Below are 22,449 nucleotides of genomic sequence, written 5' to 3' on the forward strand. Positions count from 1 at the left end.
GTGGTTATATCAAACTAATCATAAGCATTGGTGAAAAATGCCTATTGAAAGCAATTAACCCTATTAGAATCACATAGCATAAGAGATCAACCACCTGTGCCTACCCTGTGCTTCTTTTCGGCTCCCAGATCAAATAGATTATCATTAATCGAAGAGCTATAGTGATACAAAATAGAATAAAACCAAGAATATCATTGTTAAATCATTTGAAAACCCAAGTATGCAAAAGAGATTTTGTATGATTTATGAAAATCAATTGAAATATGAACTTGAAATATAAATCACAAGAGATTTTGTATTAAAGAACTAGTCATCAATCAATAAATACTATGTCGGATCAATTATTAACAATGGTTTCCTTTATTAAGAACAAGCAATATTCACGAAGAACATACTACAATGCAACAATGCCATAACCTTAATCCCAACAATATGGATTAACAAAAGAAAATAGCAAGAGGGAACTTCTTAGGAGTTTTAAGATATAAGAAAAGACGAGTTTTTCTGAAACAAAGCCATCTATATGGGCAAGCTGAAAGTATTTTAAACTTAACTTAGTTTTCCCTTAGATTGGATGTTAATGGATGGATTATATTTTCGTTACAACTAATATAATGCTGAAAATTAAAGGACAAAGAGAATTTAGTTTCATCTTGTGCCAGCTTGAGCGCCCTGCAAACTAGGGGCTTCTGCCATCTCCACTCATGAGGTGCTCACCCAAACAATGTGGGTGCTTACTTGAGTACTCATAGACATGAAGTGTTTGACGACTTAGTTTTGCAAATTCACATATACTCTATGTCTCTGATACATTTGACGACACAGTGTTATGAAGTTAGTGAATCCATGCGTTTGCCAGCTTCTACGGCAGTAATCATTGTTATCCTTGGGGAGCTGTAGTTCTATAATTCTATTAGACTTTTCACTTGTCATTAATTACTTTAGAATTTTGAGTGAAAAAACTAGGAACAGTTGAAGGTCGATAGCAACTAGAAGCTCGTGAAATTTTTGCCTGACTAAAGAAAAAGTAATTTGCTTGGACTCATAAATTTTTGTTTCTTGGACTGTTTTAGATACATCTTACCTTGATATTTGAAATAAAAACAGTAACTGTTTGGCATATTGTATGATTTTCATGTACATGAATAATATTCTGTTTCTAAAAGGTGCCTAGGCTGAGTGGCTGATTTGCATATATGTACATTTTAATTTAGTTTTCTTGACTCTAGGAAAGCCTTCGTCTTTGGCTCACATGATGAAATATATTCCAGAAAAGTAGCAAAATCTGTGTCCAGGTAACGTCGTGGATTGTTTTTGCTGATGAGTTTAGGCGAAGGCTGAATAACTCGGTCAAAGGGAAGACTGTGCAAAGAAGCCACAGTTACTCTTGTTTTCTCTTGATTCACTAGAACTCTGTGTAGCACACTCCTATACCTCCCGTTGCTAAATATCTGTGACATAAAGATGAAAGAAACTTTAGTTTATTATAACATTGCATTGAATCATGCTAGATTATATATCTCTCATTTTATTGAACTTATGAAAGAATATGTTACCTCTAGATGATCACCAATGTTTATGACAAAAGCATTTGGTATTGGCTCGACTGTCAACCATTTTTCTTCAAACTGTATTTGCAAACCCTTGACCTCATCCTGGAGAAGAAGGGTGAGGAAGCCATAGTCTGAGTGTGGTGGCATCCCAAGTGTGAGTTCAGGTTCTGGACATGGTGGGTAACAATTTGCCACGACTATCTGGCTCCCCTCCTGGAATTCTTCCAGAATCTCTTTTTCTTCAGTGAAATTCAATTCTGAAGTACAAAGTCCAAGGCTTTCTAGAATGGCCTCCATCAACATCATAAAAAGGTTTCTGGTTTCCTTTGAGTACGTTGCTGCCTGCGTCCTGTAGAAGAATTTAGATTGAAATGATTACCTAGAATTAAAAAAAAAAATTTTTTTTGAGGGCATTTGGTGACCAGTAGTTTCTACTTTATTTCCAAAATGGAAAAGCAGCCACAAAATCTATCATCTGGTGGCTGTCACATTTCCTAAAAGATTCATTGCGTAGTAAAGCAATAGTTGGTAGGGCTGTGGAGGAGAATAAATAATGTCTCTGATTTACCTCAGGTCTTTTGGTGAAGAGGGCCACTGAGAAAGGAAATGATCCGGCATGGGATGACAAACAAGCTTCAAAAAATCTCTCCAACAATAGACTCCATCTTTATTCTGACTAAAGCTAGTTCCGTATCGAACTGGTGCTTTCATGTCTGTGGACATGTACTTGAGTCGTTCGTCGAAGGGGAGCTCGAAAAATCTTTTGCAGACCTCGGTCATCCTATGGATAATATCTGTGGAAATGCCATGATTAACCACCTGCGGCAATACGTATGAGCAGCTTAAAATGGTAAGTCTTATGCTTATGTATATATTTTTTTCAATTTGAAAACTTGGCATGAATGCATTGTGCTGCTAAATGTTTCAGTTAACGGACCTGAAAGAAACCATATTGTTCACATGCCTTAGTAAGGGCTTTGAGAACTCGAGACCGGGTAGGGCCTTGTAGTTCAGCAAAATCTATAACCGGAAGTTTGATGTTTTCCTTAAAATGTGATTCATTTCCTGTACTTGGACGTTCTGTAATGGGTAATATGTACTTGTTTGGGACCTTGTCAATTCCATTCTCATGAAGATGCTTCACACCTTTCTGATATTGAATTTCAGATAGGCTGTCACTCATTCTGGTCGATGATGTGAGTGAAATTGCTGGAGACATTAATGGGAACACCTAATTTCCTGTGACATGCATTCAGTAATGGTCAATTATACATTCTTTTGCATTCAGAAATGGTCAATTATATATGGTCTTATTTCCTGTTAATGAGGAGAAAGGAGAGGGAGGGAGAAGAAAGAGGAGGGGAGAAGAGAGGAAAGTCAACACTGAACATTAGTACATAAATACCATCCGTACCTTATTTCCGAAGATGGCTGAATACTATTAAGGGAAGCTTAGAAATCAACTTTTTTTTTGAGAGTTAATGGTTATGCCGAACTCTATTTATAGAAGTGGCATATGAAGGCTACGTCAAAGGCACAGTTACAAGTTTTTGAAATAAAACCAGAGCTTTGAAAACCAGCTTTGGTTTTTCAGCCAATTCAAGCAACACTTTGTGTATTATAAGACCGTTGACTAAAGTTGGGTCAAAAACATGCTCGTGGGTCCTAAGGTTTCTCCATTTGTGTATTCCCAATCAATTTCAAGTTTTTGTCTATTTTCCTTGATCTAGTTCTCTCACTTGAATATTATATGTTTCATGCAACTGGCTGACTTTTGGAATAATTTTTAAAAAATAGGGTCTATTTCTAATATTGGTTGTCTATTATTGGAGTCTTAATCATGTCATAAAACCCATTTAATTCAGTGTATCTTCCCGGAGGTTCAATCTAAAAAGCTTGGATGCCTAATAATTGCTCAAGTTGTAAATGTTGTGATGTTGTCTGCTGTTCTGCAATAAGATGTACTTCTGGACAATTTACAACTTTCGCTGCATTTGAGTGGGAATAAAATAGTAAATCTTATATGCCTCACGTTTTGGAGTTGGCATATCATTGTTGATGAATGCTATCAAGTTGATTCAATGAGCCGGGTGCTAGCAGAAGCTTTGAGTAATATTATCTCAGAATGTTAACTTAAAGCCACCTGTTCACAATTTTCAATGTTCAGAATTGTTCAGCAACAAAGTTCAGAATTGTTCAAATCAAGTAAAATAAGTTACCATATGACCGTTGAAGCATGTTTAACTGGCGGTAATAAAAAGAAGTAAATGGTGATAAATATGTAAATGTTATTTTAGGTAAAAAAAATTCCCATGATGTTCTTTTTGGAGATGATGAATGATTTTAAAGAAAGACGAATTCTTGAGGAAAAATTGACGTTAGCTGTAAGTTCATTAGCTGACATTTGAGTCTGGCCATGATCCTCAGTTTGATGTTGTCTGATTGAATTTCACAAAGTTCATCCCCAAATTAAACTTGTGTCGAACTCATAAATTAGTTATCGAGCTTGGCTGGATTAAAATAATTCGAGTTGAACCAAACTTGAGGCCAAGACGATATACGCTGCTCTAAAATTAAAAGAGGATAAAATTAATTTTACTCGTTTCTATTGAACAAGCCATGTAGGTCATGTTAAAAGAACTCTTATCGTCGTTATTCAATTGGGAATCTAGGCTTGAGAATAAAGGACATGTGATAATCTCTTGTAATATCTATTGTTTTTCTTTGATTAACAAGCTCACATGCTGAATATTGTAAAGTTGAGTTCGCTTGTTTAATTTTTACCCGTAATTTAAGCTTGAGTTGAGCTTGAATTGAAATGATTGGGAACTTCTCTGTTGTGTCACTTCATCATCATCACAACTTACTCCTATTGCACAAGCGACACTTTTTGTAAATTGTACTCCTTGTCCGTCTATTTTTATTAGAAGTTACCAACTTTGGAGCATATATGCATATGACTTTTTTGGGTTTATTAAACTTTTTAACTTATGCACTGCAGGCAATGTATGTCAGAACTGATTGGCTCCTAGCATCTGATATTTTAGCTCACAAAGTGGTTACAAGTAAGAATGTTTTAAGTTCTTTTCTTATTTAAAAATTATATTCCTGAACTGCACTAATATGATTCAAGGGCATGCATAAATTAGCTGAGTGTTTAAGAAAAGCTGTTTGAATGTGTCAGAATGTTTAGAGTGGTATTTGCAAGTTGCAATTGTTTTGACTTCTTATTAAATTAGAAGTCAGATGATAGGAAAAGGGGCATTCTCTCCACATTAATGATCAATTGACCATATCGAGCAAACTGAGTAACCAATAAACCCTTTTTGAATAAACTATACTCATCTGCCAATGACCTTGGAGTAGTTGGTTATCTTTGAGCTGTTGCAAGAGGCATATAGAAAACTAGGTACCACGGTATATCAGATTGGCCAAAAAGAAACAAAATTTAGAAGTGCCTAAGGAGAAAAAGTGTTTTTTTGTGCAAGCTTAGCCAATTATTTGCTGCCTTTTTTAGCTATAATAAAGGAGTGGCTCTAAGAAAATGCAATTATCGGATTTGGCCAAGGTTGCGATCACTTGTACTAGTATCAATATGTGGGATATCTTTTTAGAAGTTCTATTCATTATCCTAATGGCTGACATTGGTCTTTTTAATCTTACTGTACTTTTTTGGGGTCCCCTTTTCTTTCTTTTTTTGTTGGATTTATTTGTCCATTTTTACTTTTTATTTTTTATTTTTTAATTTTTTTCCTATTTCTTGTTCTTATAACATTCTGTGATCCCAATGCCATTAAATAGTGTGGGTCTCACGTAGGTGGGGTGGGAAGGTTATATGTACGTAACTATGCCATTTTTAGTGATAAGTGGTAACAAAGAGTTTTTTTTTTTTGATTGATCTTTAGTAGAAATTAGCAAAACTTATCCGTAACTTAACATAAATGAGAGCACTTTTTTCTTGTATCTTGTTCTTGTTATTATAAAATCTGATTCCTAGCCATTTCCTGTAGAAAAATATACCATCATACAGAGTGGGTCATATAATCTAATAATCTATTCTCACTCATTAGTGGGTCATATAATCTGATAATCTATTCTCACTCATTATCCTCTCTTAAGGTAAAAACCCCTCTTATTTTTCCAGGGGCATGTTCAAAACTACCTCATTGTTGAAATCTACCCTCAGAAGTATACTTATCATGTATCAGTAGTCATCACTGTACCTCAAAATTCAGACTTTTGAAAGAGAGGTATTAATAAAAATTTAATATTGAAGATTACTTGGCAACTAAAGCGTAATGAAAATAAGTTTTTTAAAATGAAAATTACATATTGCAGTTTTAATATGGGGAAAATTGCTAGAAACTACTTAGAAAAAACAAATTTTTATGAAAAACTACCTAAAATATTTTTTTTTGTCAAAAACAACCTATAAAATTTATTTTTTTGTCAAAGAGTACCTATTAACGTTTACCATCCAAAAATCAGTTAATAAATCAAGATTTTAACAACAAAACAACAAAATGCTTTTCATGTGCCATAAGAGTACGGAATTTTGGATGGTAGCAGTTAATAGGTACTCTTTGATAAAAATTTCTAATAATTTTCCCTTAATATATTATACATGGGTTATTTTATTTTCATCATTTCATCCATACGTACTATATAATGCACAACGTTGATATTTAATATTTTTGATTAGCATAAGTAAAATGTAAAACTATAAAGTGTTAGATAGTTTTTAAATTACGCATCAAAACAAATTATACAAAATGTGACTTGTATGTTATTAGAATTAGGGAGTGAATATGATACAATTAGCTAGTATGTGGATACCGAGGAAATATAATTTCTTATGGCCATTTTCTACTTTTGCTTTGATTCTAATTTGGTTAAAGGTTTTTCCTTTTCATTCTATCCATGGTCAACTTGCTGTGCCCAAGAAAATAATTCTCTAAATCACAACATTTCTCATTTAAAAAAAATGAACCCCTTCTACACACTTTGACCCCCCCTAACATGTAGTCGTAACCAGGAGGAACTTCATGAGAATGAGAAAGTTCCTTTGAAAATTCGGTGCTCATATATATTTTTTTTATCAAAATTAAGAGTAGCTCTCAGAACCCACATTTTGGCTTTATTTTAAGTTGCAGGACTTACAATATGGCATTTTATGTGATTTAAAATGGGTAAATGGATTAGTTGCTTGATGTTAAGTAATTATTTTGTTGATACATGTTAATTAACTTTTGTGTAATTTCTATTATTATATAAACTCATGGAGCTAGCATCTAGCATATCATCATCTTCATCATGATTCTTTGGAATTTTTTTATAAAAATTCGTATTATAATGTTAAAATTTGCATATTCTTTTATGTTATGTTTGAGAATGATGGTTTCATTTAAAAATCTAAAATTGGCTCAAATTTCATATTTAACAAATCAAAAAAATTCAAATTAAGATTTGACCAAACTCTACCATTGTTTTAGAAGTACTTCAAGTTGGAGAATTTGAGATTGACTTTTCAAACCTTATATTCTCAAATTTTCTATATACGATTTCAACATTGAAATTTACAATTTGAAATGAAATACTTATTCTCGAACAAAATCTATTAATTTTCATTTTGGTTATATAAACAAATAGTGGAAAATTTAAATTTCTTCACATATTTATCTTCATCTCTATTCTCATGGATAATCCACTAATTTTGTCAAATTCCATATTTTCTGTTTTAATCTTTTTGATGTTAAGTCGCCTAGTCCCTTCAGTGTAATACTTGCTTAACGTGCACATTTTCCTGTTACAAATATTTGTCTTATGAGCAAACTTATACTTATGTTTTAATCTTTTACCTAAATAATCATTTCAGATTCATCAGACCGTTTTTTGTAACTCCTATGGGTACTTGTAGTTTTGAAATCGATTGGGATCAGCCATTATTTGAACATATTATCATAATGCTTTTGAACATGTTGATCCGAATTTGCTCAAACTTATTAAGCCTTTATTAGAACTTAGAAGTAATTCGATCTTATATTGTGCAATGACTCTTTGAGGGCCTATAGCTAAATGATCTTCAAATGCCCGTGAAAGCAGTGTCTTTGTAAGATCCTTACTGTCATCTATCAAACTGTCCATTAGGGTATTTGACATGAATAATGTGTAGAAAATAACATATGTACTCTGATGAATCCTAATATATTGGAAGTTAACTAAGCATTCAATCTTAACAAGTAGAATCCGTTCATGTTTTGTACTGAAAATATTACTTGGATGCCCTTTTCTTTATCTAATCTATAGCCTCCGTTTTGTTCTTTGTTTTTATCTATATACTATAGAGTATAATATGAATCTCTCCGATTTTTCATATGTAATGGGGCTAAATATTTATAGTTCTTTGATTTTGGATTATAATGAACTATAGTAAAATGATTCATAAATCATATGTCGATATACTTTTATTTGGGCATCTTCTTGAGTGCCACTTTTGATGTTATATCTCTGTCTGGCCACCTTAGAAAATCTCACTTGGATCTCTTTAGAAGTTAAGAAGTTTCTGTCTAATACTTTTCTTGCCAGCATTAATAATTTAGGAGTAAGTTATTGTACCCTTGAGAATTTTGATCTTTATGGTCCTTTGGAAATATGGAGGATTCCTTGCTGTAACCTTTTGTATGTATTACATAAAATTTTCAGCATTTAGCTTTTGTTAGGGTTCTTCATCATATGATAATATTTGTGGACATTATATTACCCTTCTACATTTGGATCAAATCAGGGGCAGTCTCTTGTTAGCTCTAGTATTTTTTTTCATTTGAATATGAACATACCAGACTGTTGCCCCTATGCCTCCAGCAAGGCCCCTGCTTATGGCCGACGTGGTTTACACGGAGCCTTACCAATACAATTGGACCACTTGAGTTGAGACATTTTGCTGAAAATGTACTCTTTGGTTGGGCACTTGACTTTTATGAAAAGCTCGACTAGTTTATTTTTCTTTGTTGTGTTGAATGTTCACTAGATGATCATGTGATTAGAGTAGTGGAGGGATCCTCACGTTTAGTATAATTGAATTGAGGATGCAGATGAAAGTAAATTGAAAAGTATGTTTGATTGGGTTTAATAAAAGTTTTTTCATGCAAGTGCTATTTGGTATAGCTAGCTGTTAGATTAGTATTTTAAAACTTATTGTAACGTTTCCTTATTCTGTAAATGCTAAAATAATATTTTTGGGCGTGTATAAAGAGATGTTAGAGCAATGTTATTGATGGAATTTGATTCCAAGTATCAAGTTATGAGTATCACATTTACACATTTATGAATCTAGTTTTAGTGTAATTAACAATATTTATTAAATCAATGTCATTAAATGGTTTAATGGTTTCTTTTTAAGTGAGGTTTGAGAGGATTACATGTATGCAACCTCACTCTTATTAATTATAAAATTAACAAACAAGTTGTTTCATTGACCTGTAGTATCTAACATTATGTGCAACTTTACATAACTAATAAGTGCATATAATTTAAGTGCATAAATATTGAGTAGGATAATGATGATGATGATTACATAAATAATAAGTGCATATAATTTAATAATCATTTGAAAAAACCTATATCTATCTACCTAGCGATTAATAAAGATAGACAGCAGATACACCTCAACAACAATTTATAAATTTTTAGTGATTTATAGAATTTGATACAACTCAACAACAATATGTTAGGGTGTTTGGCATGAACATTTTAATGTCAAGTAATGGATTTAATTACCATTACTCCACATTTTTTGTTTGGTATAATATTAAGTTAACACAATCCCTTTCTTGGGGGTAATGGATACCCTTATGTTGTTATTACTCATTAATGTCAAGTAACAAATTGCCTTTTTTTAGGTGGTTGTTGTCTTGTGTATTTTCCTTATATTGTTATACCAAACAACCTATAAGTATAACTCTTACCTTTACCCTTGCTCTTCTTTATCATTTCTCTTTCTATTATATTTTATGTTCTCATACCAAATAACCTCTGTATGTTTGAGAAAGTAATTAAAATGTTAAGCATAAGATTCCGTGTGCTTAGCTTAAATGGATATTACATAATATTATGTGATTAAGATGTACTACTACGATTAAAAGAATATGATGGACTGTCATTACACTAACATAATTATATGAGTTAGAATGTTGGTCTTCTAGAAGTGATTAGTGGAGGAAAATAAAGTTAGTGTAGATGACATTAGAAATGTTTTGGTAGCGTGGAAATTGAAGAAAAGTTAAATGTAAAAATTGTTAAAGTTGGTTTGATCATATATAAAGGAAAACAAAAGTAATTACTAATTACAGTTAGTTATTTTTAGTATATAAATAATTGACTTATGAGTTCATTAGTTTTTTAACTGAATTTTGAGTAACAATATAAGTGGACTGAATTATTAAATTTAATGGGAATTAATGTAATTTTAATTGGAAGACAAATAATGTTATAACGGTGAAGTGTCATTGTAATAGTGAGTAAATGGTCAATGCGACGTTATGAGCGTTAAAATTCATAGTTAAACGGGATATAATGTCATGAGTAAAGCTAGTCTAGTATAGTGTAGTCAAACTGGCAAAATGCAAACATGGGTTATTATTTGCTAATCACATTTAACATATTGTGGGTCGTCGTAGTCCTATGAAGCGTTGGGTTATCTGATACGGTGCATCGCAGCTGTTGGCATGAAAAGTTTATGTAGGCTGTGATGTTGATATGATATTTTAATAGTGTGGATTGCATCATTTTATGCAACGGTCCAAGAGTTTTGGTAGATCCAGCCACTTTTTTAATTGCTTTCCTACGTGGATAAGCAGGTGCTTGTCCTTCAGAGTACCTCTTACAACCAAGACTTTTAAGGCGTTGTTTTAGATTCTATTTTTAATAATCAATAATTAAGATGCTCCACAAAGTCCTTAATAATATTATAATTGTCCTTAATCTTGGCTGTTTCCTTATTTGCAAACTAGCTGAGTACCCCATTTTCTCTGGCCATTGCACCCTTAAAAATAATAATTTAGGAGTAGTTTAAGACACGAGTGACATTTGACTTGTTTTATAGTCCGTGAAGCTGTCTGGCAAAGAGTATAAATTACTCCTATACTTTTAGAAGTCTAATTTATAGGTTATTCTTGAAAGGATTTTAATTACTATCTGATTCGGACACATGGTGTAATGAACTCTTTGCTTCATTCTGCCTTCCTTTGATTCTCTGACATACCTTTACGTTCACTAGTTATGGTGTTATTCATTAGGAGTATGGCTTCATGATAAAACCAAAACTCCAATTTCCTGGGTCCAATTTTTTTAGTGTCATTAATATATTATATGTGGACACTTGGCAAATAACGATCGCAATGTTGGACGCGGCTCCTGATGGTGTTATGAGTCGGATCGTAAACATCACAATGTGTATTTTAGCTTGGAATTTTTTTTTATCATAGTAATTCATATTTTCTTAATTATATATTAAAATTAAAGCTTATAATAGTCCTTTAAAAAGATAATAATATTGGCTAATATGTTATATGGAGTATGTAACGAAGTTTTGGTTTGATAAGCGCAACATATATTCTGAAGCAGTCTTTATGTAATCATATACCTCTTTTTTATTCGTAAACTTTATCTTGAATAATTCCACCTTTCACCCTCATTCCATGTTTGGTTTATTTTTTAATAATTCAATCTTTGCTATTTATTTGCTTCTAACATACCCCTTAACTTGTTTATTTGCTTTCAACATACCCCTTAACTTGTTTATTTGCTTCCAACCATTGTAAAATGATTCGCTAGCTGATTCGCCTTTTAAATTTACAATTTGCTTAACTTTTCCCAAGAATATTCCAAAACGGCCATAATTCGATTTTTCAATTTGCGATTCGCAAGGAGATTATCAAATTACGTGACACTGCTTTCAGCAGATTCTTAACTTGTTTAGCCTGAATACACGTAAACTTATTTAAAAAAAATAGAAAAAATACCCTTCTCTTCCCCCACCCTATCCCACTGATTCAGTCAACATAATAACCCCCTTCCCTTACGATCCCCGCCCTCTCCTACCCATGTCGCGGCCAATCCTCTCCCCCAGGCCCTTGATGTGTGAACCCCTTTCCTTCCCACACCTCCCTTGCCGGTGCCCCCAACTGTCGCCTACCCTGCGCAAATGTTGTGCACAACCCGAACATATAAGCATCACCTCGATCTCACACCATCCACCCACAACTCTTGCAACAACCAGACCCACCCTTAATGGCGAATTCAAACCACCCACACACAACCCTAAACCAGCACCCACAAATTTGATTTGGCTAGTGGTTAGCGGTGGGGAAAAAGGGAAGAAGGGTTGGTGGTGGCGTTGGTGGTGGCTTGGGATGGGAAAGCGGGAGGGTTGTTGGTGGATGGGGTTGGTTGTTTGTGGCTAAGGGTGGTGTAAGGGTTTTAGGTTTAAGTTTTATTTTTCTTTTTTTCTTTTTCAAAAAATGACATGTTACAAAAGGTTATCAGGTCACAGGATACACTAGAATGAAATACATAGCAACTTAGCAAGTGTTGGATTATCAAAAAATAATTTAAAGGTAAGTATTCACAACGGATTAGTAAAAGATAGGATTATTTATGACAATTTTTCCTTTTTATTCTATGCTGTTAAGAAAATTTATCAATTTAGCTATAATTTAATTTTGATAGTTTTTGAAGTTTATTAGGAGAAAAAACAAAAATAAAGTAGGTGAAAAAGTATGGATGAGATGTTGAGAAAGAGAGTGAGTTTTGTGGACTAAATGAAGATAAAGAATATTATGGCACTATTGTCATCATTAGAAAGTAGCAAGGTGAGAGGCATTTTAAAATGAATAATATAGTAAAATGAGTGTGGTAGGGAAAATATAGTAAAGGTTTTTGAGTTTACAACAACCATAATACAAGTAAAAATAATTGCGAAACTGTGTAGTTCTTTGACTAAAAATTTACTTCGTGGCCATTAGAGTGAAACCAAAATTTATCACAATGTTATTGTGTAGTAGGCTAGTAGCCATTTATTTACCATTTCCCTGTAGAAGTTGAAGCCACCCTTTAATAATGGTTTGTTCTCTGGTCTTTTCTTTGTTGTATATATGTTCAAAACACATGTTGGTCGCCTTAAATGACTTGGCAAGTTAGAATGTGCCTTGGCGCATCCATCTTAGACAGTCAAGTCTTGCAGGGGCTTCTAGTGAGTCTTGTTAAAAATATTTGAATTCCACCTTAGCATTGGACATGTGTACTTCTGGAATTTATTGCATTATCTGTGCACAATAAAGTCCTTTTTGACGTGATTGCAAGACTACTTTCTTTTAGCTTTGAAATTTAGGATTATATTACTAACTATCAAGTTTTTTGTTCACGACTATTGTTGGTCTATATTACAATAACATTAAGGTGTTATTTGCAAGAATTGAGTTTGTCTCGGTTGGAGTATGTATCGTTCAACTAAGGTTTTTAGTTTGATTCTCGCTATCCCTCTTCCCTCATCCTGCTCAATACTATAAGATATGTTATTTGCATTACCTATAGTCCTTTTTACATGATTTTTTTTTCCAAATGTAGTTAAATTATGCTCTTCGTGGTCTTGTTTGAAGTTTGAACTTGCATTACCATTAATAGGAGTGAGAAATATGTAATGTGAAAGCCTTTTCTGTGGTAGTTTATTCTATATATTGAGATTAAGAAAAAAAAGCTTGACAACTTTGATAAGTGGAGAAAAAAAATAGAAAGGTTGAACTATAACTTGTACTTATGAAACATTAATACGTTATCCATTCCTAGTTCCTAAGCTGAAAAACTAGCAGTTATTTCCTTGCAGTTAACATCTATTTCTTTGTCCCTATAAAATTGGATTGTTAATACTTAATAGTTAGAATATTAATTTTTAGTTGGAAAATAAAATTAAGTGTAAGTTATGAAAAGAATAAATAGAAGACAAATGAATGAGGTGAAGATAGATTATAAATTTGTGTGTTAAATTAAGAGAGAGTGGAGTCAATTACCGGAAAAGAAATTTTGCAGAGTAGGTTGGACAAACTAAAATTAAGGTGTAAATTTTGGGACAGACTGCAGACAGGCACAACACTGTAAATATCTAAGGTTAGAATTGTTATCCGTGTGTACTTTATTTGAATAAACGTACAGTTTATTCATTAGGAGTATTAAGTACTTGAATTGGAATGACTACACATTCCATGAGAGATTTGGCTGTCAAAAAAAATCATCAATACAACAATGATTTTGAAATAAAAAAAAGTTGTACTACTTGGTATGACTACTTAGACAGTGATTAAATGATCATGAACTTGAATGTGTGACATAAAATTCTCAAGATATAGTACCTAAGTTGTGTGTAATGCTTCAGTAGAATGGTGGTTGTTAATGTGATTCACCCATTTACCTCTATTTAGAGTTAATAATCTGACAAACTTTTTTCCTGGCTTTTAACTGTAAGCAAAGAATGACTACTACATTTCCTAAACGTAAAACATAATGCGAGCTGAGCAGAATAAGCCCCAAGTCTGTGCAGGTTCTTCCTATTCTTGCTCTCAGCATTTTATGCTACAATTTGTCGATCTATTGTACCTAGTCGATGCATATTTTGTTTACATGAAGTAAACGCTTTTTACTGTTCATGAAATGATACCTTCCTATTATATACGTCAAATTGTTGCAATACTTTGAAATACCAATCACCAAATACTCTAAATTCAATCATTGTCAATGTCCAAAGTTTTTCAATGATTCAATGAAGCAAGGCCTTACTTTCCTAGAAATGTTGCTTGAAGTTGTACAAAGTAGTTGATAGACAAAGTCCTTTTGTAATGTCAAGCAAACTACCTTCAAAAGTCAATCCTCTGTTATGGCTGCGACAGCGTCATTGAAGGCAGTAGTTATCAGCCGATCTGAAAGTCTTCCTGATTATATCGTGTTTAATTACTTTGTCGTTCTATCCAGATTAGGTGCATCATTTTATGCCACATCACTCTTTGCAGTCTGCACACCAACATAATTACCATCTTTTTTTATTCAACCAATTGTGTGTCATGCAATAGCTTGTTTGTTAGAACTTGAAAATTTGATATTTATTGCTTTGCCGATTATTTTTTTGGGACGATATTTTCCCTAAAATTCAAATATACAACAGTATTTAGTATTTTTCAACAATTTTGAAGTTTATAATAAGTACAAAATCACTCACTGTTTAATGGAGCGTTAAATTTTAATTTGATACGACATTTTAATAGAGACTGCCTTTTGCTTCTTTTTAGTATTTGTTTAATGTTACAATATTCTATCTATATCATCAAAGATATCATCCATAATGGTATAACTTGGATTATTTAGAATACAATTTCTTCAACTAATGGTATTACTGCTCAAGTTTTTCTTTTTAGTCTATGAAAATCCTTTTCTTTTTCTTTGATGTAAGTGGCCCTTGACAAGATTTGGACGCTCATTAATACTTTCATTATCTATTTTTTTATTATAAGGTTGAGAAAATAAGAAGATTAGGTGAAAATTGAACCCATAACCTTACCCGGGAAAATGATGTTGGCTCTCACTGTGAGAAGACTCATTTTTCACTTTAACAATCTTATTTAACCTTCTTTAATCCACTATTATCCCTACACCTAAAGTTTCTAACGTTTTGTAAATACTTTTCTTTTGGGATGAACATAAGTCGTTAAATATGATTATGGTGTGTTTGATCTCTTGTTGGATAGGGACAGGTGGGCTCTAAAATGTTGATTGGAAGCGAAGAGGGGGAGGGGGGGGGGGGGGGGGGGAGGCTTAAGAGCGTAGTCAAAATAAGGTAGCATTGTGATGTAATGCTCAGAATCATAGAGGTGTAAAAAAATTACTATCTTACGGTCTTAATCGATATTTGGGAGTTCAACAATCTAATTATTTTTGTTATTGTGTGTTCGTGATTAAAAGAATATTTTTAACCACGAGTAAGTTCCAAGGGAACTAAATTTATGCTAGGAGGGACATGGGAAAGGGCTGGTTCGGACTTTGGAGGGAGGAAAACGGTAGAAATGAGAAAGAATCAATTCATCAAAATATGCCGTATGAAATGAAAATGTGCCATGTAAGTGCCTTTATGTAAAGATATCCATAGGACGGTTAGGATGGTGGAGGGCTTCGAGCTGATTCTAAATGGGTATGGTTAATTGATGAGTTTGAACCAGTTCGTGGCTGATTTATGGCCGCTTTGTAAGCAAATTAGGTCCAAGTCAATTCTTGTTTAGTATTAAGTCTGAGTTTTCCAAATATGAAGAATTGGTTTTTGTAAGAATCTAAGAGTCGTTCATTAATTTTTTAAGCCTTTCCAGCTCTACTTGATCTTAATTCTAATAGTTCATAATAGGCCCCGGTATTTCATGGCTATGGTTGCGGTAGGGCTCGTTCAGGCCTTTAGGGTATCAATTGGACTGGTTTGGGTTGAACCACAACATTTTTTCCCATCTGGGCTGATTTTTGTTTTTGGTGGGCAGATTTAAGGTTCATTCAAAGCTGAACTGCCTAATGGCCATATCTACATTTATGTTTTTTTTTTTTGGAGCTGTTGAATTAAGATGGGGGGAGTAATTCTCAACTCCTAAGTTATTAACAATAGGATGGTTAAGGATATTGTGTCCGGGTGGACATGGTCTAGTTCAATCTAGATTCCAGGATAGATACATTGTCTATTTTTCTATGCTCGGGTGACCTAGAAAATAAGTTACTAGTATTAAATTTTCCAATTATATTAATATATGTATGGGTGCGTTTATCTATGAAATGTGATTTTCGTCCTTTCCTTATTCTTATAAAAACAAAGTGAATAATTGGTTTTGTTTATTTTTTCAAAATAGTTTATAAATTCGTAAAAATATTAGTATAGTTCTATAGACCCGTATGAAGTCACAACAATTAATAAATGTGAGCATCAGTACATAATACAGATGTGAGATATATGTCAACTACTTTAAAAAAATATGATTATCTACTGTAAACAATAAGTTAAATCTTGTATCTTCCTAACTAACATGACTTATGACTTGGTTGACTGTTATTTTCCTTAAATTTTATTTCCTGAATTAAAATACAAGTACATTGCTGAGTGTGAATGCCTGTCCTTTTGGTAAGTGCCATACCAAATGTCTTTGATATTGTTTTATATTTGCATGCAAGACTTCTGACTTTGGGAATTGTCAGTATATAAAATAGATAAATGTATTCTCATTAAGCGTTTACTTTAATTCAACCCATAAAAAAAGGATTATCGAGCGTTTACTTTGTTTAAATAACTATTGCTAAATCAGTTTGAGGACTGACTAATTTAAAAATTGCATAGTTAATTACAATGTCAATGCTACTGTGTTTTGTTTACCAATTCAATAATTGCTGAAGTAGTACAAAAATTATGCTTTCAGGTGATGTTGCTAACTTAGAGTTCTAGGTTGTATTTGGGCAAATATAGTTGTTGAATAACAAGAACGTGGCAAGACTAAGTCCGGTCCATTGTCTACGATCTGAGGTATTATCATTAATTGAATCTCATTGTTTGTTATCAGGCTGCTATTACTTGACTCTGATTTTTACCTTCTTTCAACCTGTGAGCCGACAAATCTTAAAAGTATTGGGAAAATGAGTAAACCTTTGGGGCTCATAATCAGTGGTATAGCCGTATAGGGGTCCTCGAAATCGATTATAAAAATTAGATGAATACAAAAAAGTGGAGGGGCCATGACATTCTTTCTTATAAATTTCACATTTTTTATAATTTTTCTAAAAAAATGCAGTATGATATATAATTTATGGTGTATTGTTCACTATACATAGTTTTTTTTGATGTTAATGGTGTCATTGTTACTTTCTTTGTCCGTTTGATGATGCTACAACCCACAATTGGACAAGTATAAAAAAAATGGTTGAGACATTAAAATTATATGAATACATTTAAAAGTAAAGAGAAGTTGTACAAATAAGAATTTAAATAAGTAACAGGATATTATCCAAAATACAAATATTGTAAAGTAAATGAGACGAACCAAAATAAAAAAATATATACAAGCTATTGGGAAAAGTGAGTAAAATAGAAGACCATAGAATTGTTTTTCAACTTTATAAGTATAATTGTTTTTTCAATTAATTTTCTTAACATTTTAATAGGAAATGAATAAAAGAAAATTAAATGGTAAAAGGGACAAGAAAGGAACCAAATTTCTTACTTTGAACATAGGCCTAAGCTTTGAATATTCCAATGGTTGTTGATTTGGGTGGTTGGGGATATATGGTTACTTATTAAATACATAATTAGTAACTTAGTAACAGAATCATTTTAAATACATAATTTGATCTTTTATCCTGAAAAATTAACTATTCAAGATTTAAAAAGGGCGTCATTCTAAATTATGATTTTGAGAAATTATAATTATAAAAAATTACACAGTCATTATAAAAATGGAAAAAATTGGAATAGAAATGATAAGCAAGTAGCATGTAATTACAATTTTTATGCGCACTTGCTAGGAAGAGTAGGAGTCATCTGGTTCAAATTAGTTGTTATAATTTTTGGTTTCACGCTATTTAATGTCTTGTTTTGAGCGTTGCTATCTGTATATGTACATATTTTAAATTATAAAAAGTTGATATTATAAAATTATTTATTGAGAGGAATTAAACAGAATCTCACCGTATATGTTTTTTTAATGGTTTCTTATGAAGTACATAAAGAATAAGAACTTTAACATTATTAATCAACAAATGATCGGTATACTACCAACTACCAAGCAGAAACGAAGAAAGAAAGTAAGATCATTGAGGAAAGGAGATGGTTAATGCAATCATTGAACCATAACAATTTGCTAGGAAATGAAATGAAAGTGCAATTAACAAACTGACCTTAACGTGATTAATTGTAGCCTTAAATTGATATATTATCCCCTTAATTAAAGAGATGACTTATCACCTAAAAGTGATAACTTTTGTTGCTAAATTGATTATTTATTGCTTATAATTACTCATTTTAAGGTTATTTAAGATGACCTTAACGTGATTACTTATAACGTTAAAGTAATGACTAACCACCTTAAAGTGATGATTTATCACCTTAAATTGATGACTTACATTATTAAATTTTAGAAAATACATAGCACAAATCTATCGGAGACCAAAATAAAAATGAAAATATTGATGAAGAACAGGAAGAATGATAAGAACCAGAAGAATACTAGACCTAAAATGGTTGTGAAGTCAACAAACCTGTAAAAACAATTACAGTAGGGTCTAAAGTTTTAATCTTTATCCTTAGAAATCACCCACGACCAATGGTAAGGGTGTTCAATGCAATGAAACAACACTTCAATAATAAGCAATGAGAAACAATACGAAACAAAGCAAAATCAAAAACATAAGATTTACGAGGTTCACCTCAATGTGGGTTACGTCATTGGTGGTGGTTAACTTGCTTGATTATGTGAAGAAATAATGGAGTTCTCAAGAACTCTTACAAAGAAATATTACACTTGGAGAAGATCAAAGAAAATGGGTTTGTGTTTAGCTAGGGTTTTTAATCCACATTGGAGGGAGTGTATGAGACTCCTATTTATAGTCGAAGTTGTATACAAATGATTGGGCAAGAGCCCACATTAAAACATTCCAGTAAAACTTATCGCACAAGAAAACAGAGTGCATTCTGGACCCTCGCTCGATCGGTCGAGCGAAATAGCCTTGGTCGAGCGGCTTAAATTCCAGTCGAGCAGCAGATTAGAATGCTCACTGATCTGGTCGAGCCAACTGGCTCGGTCGAGCATGCCACAGTGTGGGTCGAGCGGCTCATCAAAAAGTTCATAATGACTCCCACCTCATCATACACACACATACACACATCCACACACCATCAATTCTCATTATACACTATGCACTCAAAGTCACACCAAAAAAACCCAACAAAACCACTTTTTTTTGAATAAAATTCAAACATCTATATCAAACAAAAGGTTGCACCTTGCCTATGTAGTATTCTGTGTTTTACTTGGGATCTTGGTAGAATTAGAAGTTTTGCTGAAGAGGAAGAAAAGATTGCAGAGATACTTTAAAGAAGAAGAAACTGAATGGTTTCCAATTTCCAGCAAAAATTTAAAACTTCTACGGTTTTTGTTTTTTATCTTTTTTGAAACTAAATCTAAACAGTTTTTTCTCAATTGGATTGGACTGGCCCATATTAAGTCGTCTCATCGTGAGACGGTCTTATTAAAGAATTTGTCTATGCCAAAACTTCTTTTGCACTATCTTGCTCCATTCGTTGTTTAATAAAGCAAAAAAAACATGATCAACTTCTAGAATGCACATTTTATATGCACAAAATCAATAAAGACAAACTTGCTTTGATGATTTCCAAAGTCTTAAGCTTAATTTGGCCAAGAATTAACTTTTGGATTTAATCTCTACTTTCCCTACTCCTTACTGCATTTAGTAGAGTTTGAAAATACTTAGTCACACTAAGCGAAGTCTAGGTTGAATAAATTCACCAATCACAACAAATAGATAAATAATAGTTACTTTGCAAATTGCAAGTGTAGTAACTAACTAAACCAGAGAGTTAATATATTCAAGTTTATTATTATTGTAGTTTTTTAATACATTGTGAAAGTAAAGATGGAAGCCTCAACATATTTGAGGCCCTGTGCAATGGCATCACCTGGCTTTTGTATAAGAGTTGTCAAACCTTTTTCTAAGTTATAAATTTTCTTTAGTAATTGAGTTTTAACTTTCATTTGTGTATGCGTTGAAGAACGACATAAGTTGGCCCAAGTTATGAGCATCTTGTGTTCATGATTTTAAGGTCATGCATTCAATCCTTCTCATTTTAAGGTCATGACTTTTTCTTATTTGTCTCTCCCACACTAAGCACCACTCCTCAAATTCAGATTGAAGGACCTCTAACTCATATCTAGTAGAGAGCCATTTACCAATTACCATACCATCATTTAAAAAGTAAATGTCAACTAGATTTGCGTTGAGTATCTTAAAATTTTTTAATTACCTATTTTAGCCAATTAGACTCCCACCTAGCCTCCTAGATATAGCGCTGGTTGTCATTTATGCTTTTTGTCGTGCGTCAATATGAAGGAAAAGAGCTATATGAGTAGGCTTACGATGAAAGTGTACTGATAAAGATTTTAAAGTTCTCAGACTTGTTTTGTAAACAAATGCATATTGCATAGGAACAATGTCCTCTAGGACCCTTACGTTCCTATTTGTTTAGCAAAAAGATATAATATTATCAAGGGATAATGGAGAACAATGCTACGGGATACAAACTAGAATTTTTACTAGATTTGATATTTTGAGAGAACATTGAGATTTTAATTAGATTGAGAAAAATATATTTATTTAATTTGAAGATGAGTTTTTTAAATTCTAAATGCCTTAGAAAACACTTGAACAAAATAAGCCAATGTTTGTGATTACATGGTTGATTTTAAATAATAAACAAATAAATAAATAACTCACTAACTTGTGACTTTGAAGTGAATATGAGTAATTAGATGTAAAATTTATTTGAGTTCAAGTCGAGATGGAAGACTTCAGTAGAGGCTCTATGCCTTTGTGGCCTTGTGGAGAGGCCTAATGAAAAGACCTAGGCAAATTGTTTGAATATTATTAGCGGAAGGAAAGGAAGGGAAGCAAAGGAGAAGAAAAAATAATGAGCTTTTCATCCACATTTTTCCGTGAAGGAATTTTTCCTTTTAATTCCCATTCCTTTATTTTGTTTTCCTCCCCAATTGTTTATTCAAATGAATGAAGTCCCTTCATTTCCCTTCCCTTTCCCTATATTGCTTCCATTGTCTCGCATAATTCGTTTAAAAGCCAAAATGTTTATTTGATTTGAGTCCATCTTTTGGTTATCCGTATAGATCATAAGAAAGAAATCATCTGATCAAATTAAAATGAGTCAAATCCTTTCACTTGTATACCCAATGTGCCCATTAAAACATGTATGTTCTTGATGATGATAGGTGAGCACCCCTTGGTTAATGTTGGGCTTTCTATGGGCTACAAGCCTACAAGGACCTTTGTATGGTTGGTACCAACTTAATGGAAACTTGTGCTAGGATTTATTCAACTATAACAATGAGCTCTGAACTAGATTTTATAACATTAAAAAATTATCTTGATATAGTTTATGTTTTTGGTGTAATCTTTCTCAGTGCTGTGCTTTCCGTCCACTTATTGTTTATCTGTTAGCTGGTTCTACTACTTTTGTCGATGTTGGCGATAGGATATTTGGAAATCTTATCTTATGTAGTTATTGTTAGATGCTTCATATTACCCACATTACCTTATTGTGATCTTATTGTAAATGTTTTTGATCTTGCCGCGACCAATATATAGGCCCAGACATTCATGTGCATCATCCAACACCATCCTATGACTGGTTCCACAACTGTGACCGAAACCATATTTTTGCACTATAGGTATGGGAACTTGGAAGAATCTTATCTTAATGTCATTATCGGTTAAAAGTGCTAGAATATTTTTGTCAGGTCTGCAGTGCTTGTCATTCAAGGATAATTTTCTGTAAACTGAATTAATGACAGGAGGAATCATGACTTTTATGAATTTACAATTTGCATCTACCCACCGGATTGTTTCCCCTAGTCTTTGTGGCATTTATACTGATATTGTTAGTTGATTAGACGAGTTCAATGGGCAAATGCTCTCTGCACTGATTCTTCAATGTAATTCCTTTTCATAAGATGCTGTATGTCCAGTGGAAATGATTATGACATCTGGTTATATATTGGAAGTCGTTAGATTTTATGCAACACCAATACTTGTT

General features: G+C 32.7%; 1 protein-coding gene and 1 long non-coding RNA gene across 2 annotated transcripts; one reads left to right on the forward strand and one right to left on the reverse strand.

Annotated features, from left to right (window-relative positions):
* Positions 1–320: 320 nt before the first annotated feature.
* LOC130814203 (probable 2-oxoglutarate-dependent dioxygenase SLC1) lies at positions 321–3,212 on the reverse strand. Its single transcript, XM_057680278.1, has 5 exons — positions 2,968–3,212; positions 2,491–2,792; positions 2,122–2,372; positions 1,557–1,902; positions 321–1,451 (listed from the first exon to the last, which is right to left on the reverse strand). Exons 2-5 carry the CDS (start codon positions 2,770–2,772, stop codon positions 1,206–1,208), a joined length of 1,125 nt encoding a protein of 374 aa, XP_057536261.1. The 5' UTR covers positions 2,773–2,792; positions 2,968–3,212; the 3' UTR covers positions 321–1,205.
* Positions 2,264–20,744, forward strand: LOC130814204 (uncharacterized). The gene is made up of 3 exons (XR_009042329.1): positions 2,264–2,403; positions 4,555–4,618; positions 17,036–20,744. It is a non-coding gene; the product is annotated as an uncharacterized LOC130814204 (long non-coding RNA).
* Positions 20,745–22,449: the final 1,705 nt, after the last annotated feature.

This window comes from Amaranthus tricolor, chromosome 5 (assembly GCF_026212465.1).
Source record: "Amaranthus tricolor cultivar Red isolate AtriRed21 chromosome 5, ASM2621246v1, whole genome shotgun sequence".
Lineage (NCBI taxonomy): Eukaryota > Viridiplantae > Streptophyta > Magnoliopsida > Caryophyllales > Amaranthaceae > Amaranthus > Amaranthus tricolor.

Bases quoted from the DNA above. Each gene is read 5' to 3' on its own strand.
- LOC130814203 (XM_057680278.1), bottom strand. From the start codon at position 2,772: ATGTCTCCAGCAATTTCACTCACATCATCGACCAGAATGAGTGACAGC. The intron at 1,903-2,121 runs GTAAATCAGAGA...ATTCTTCTACAG, and splicing joins TCTTCACCAAAAGACCTGAG to GACGCAGGCAGCAACGTACT. The intron at 1,452-1,556 runs GTAACATATTCT...TTTATGTCACAG, and splicing joins ACATTGGTGATCATCTAGAG to ATATTTAGCAACGGGAGGTA.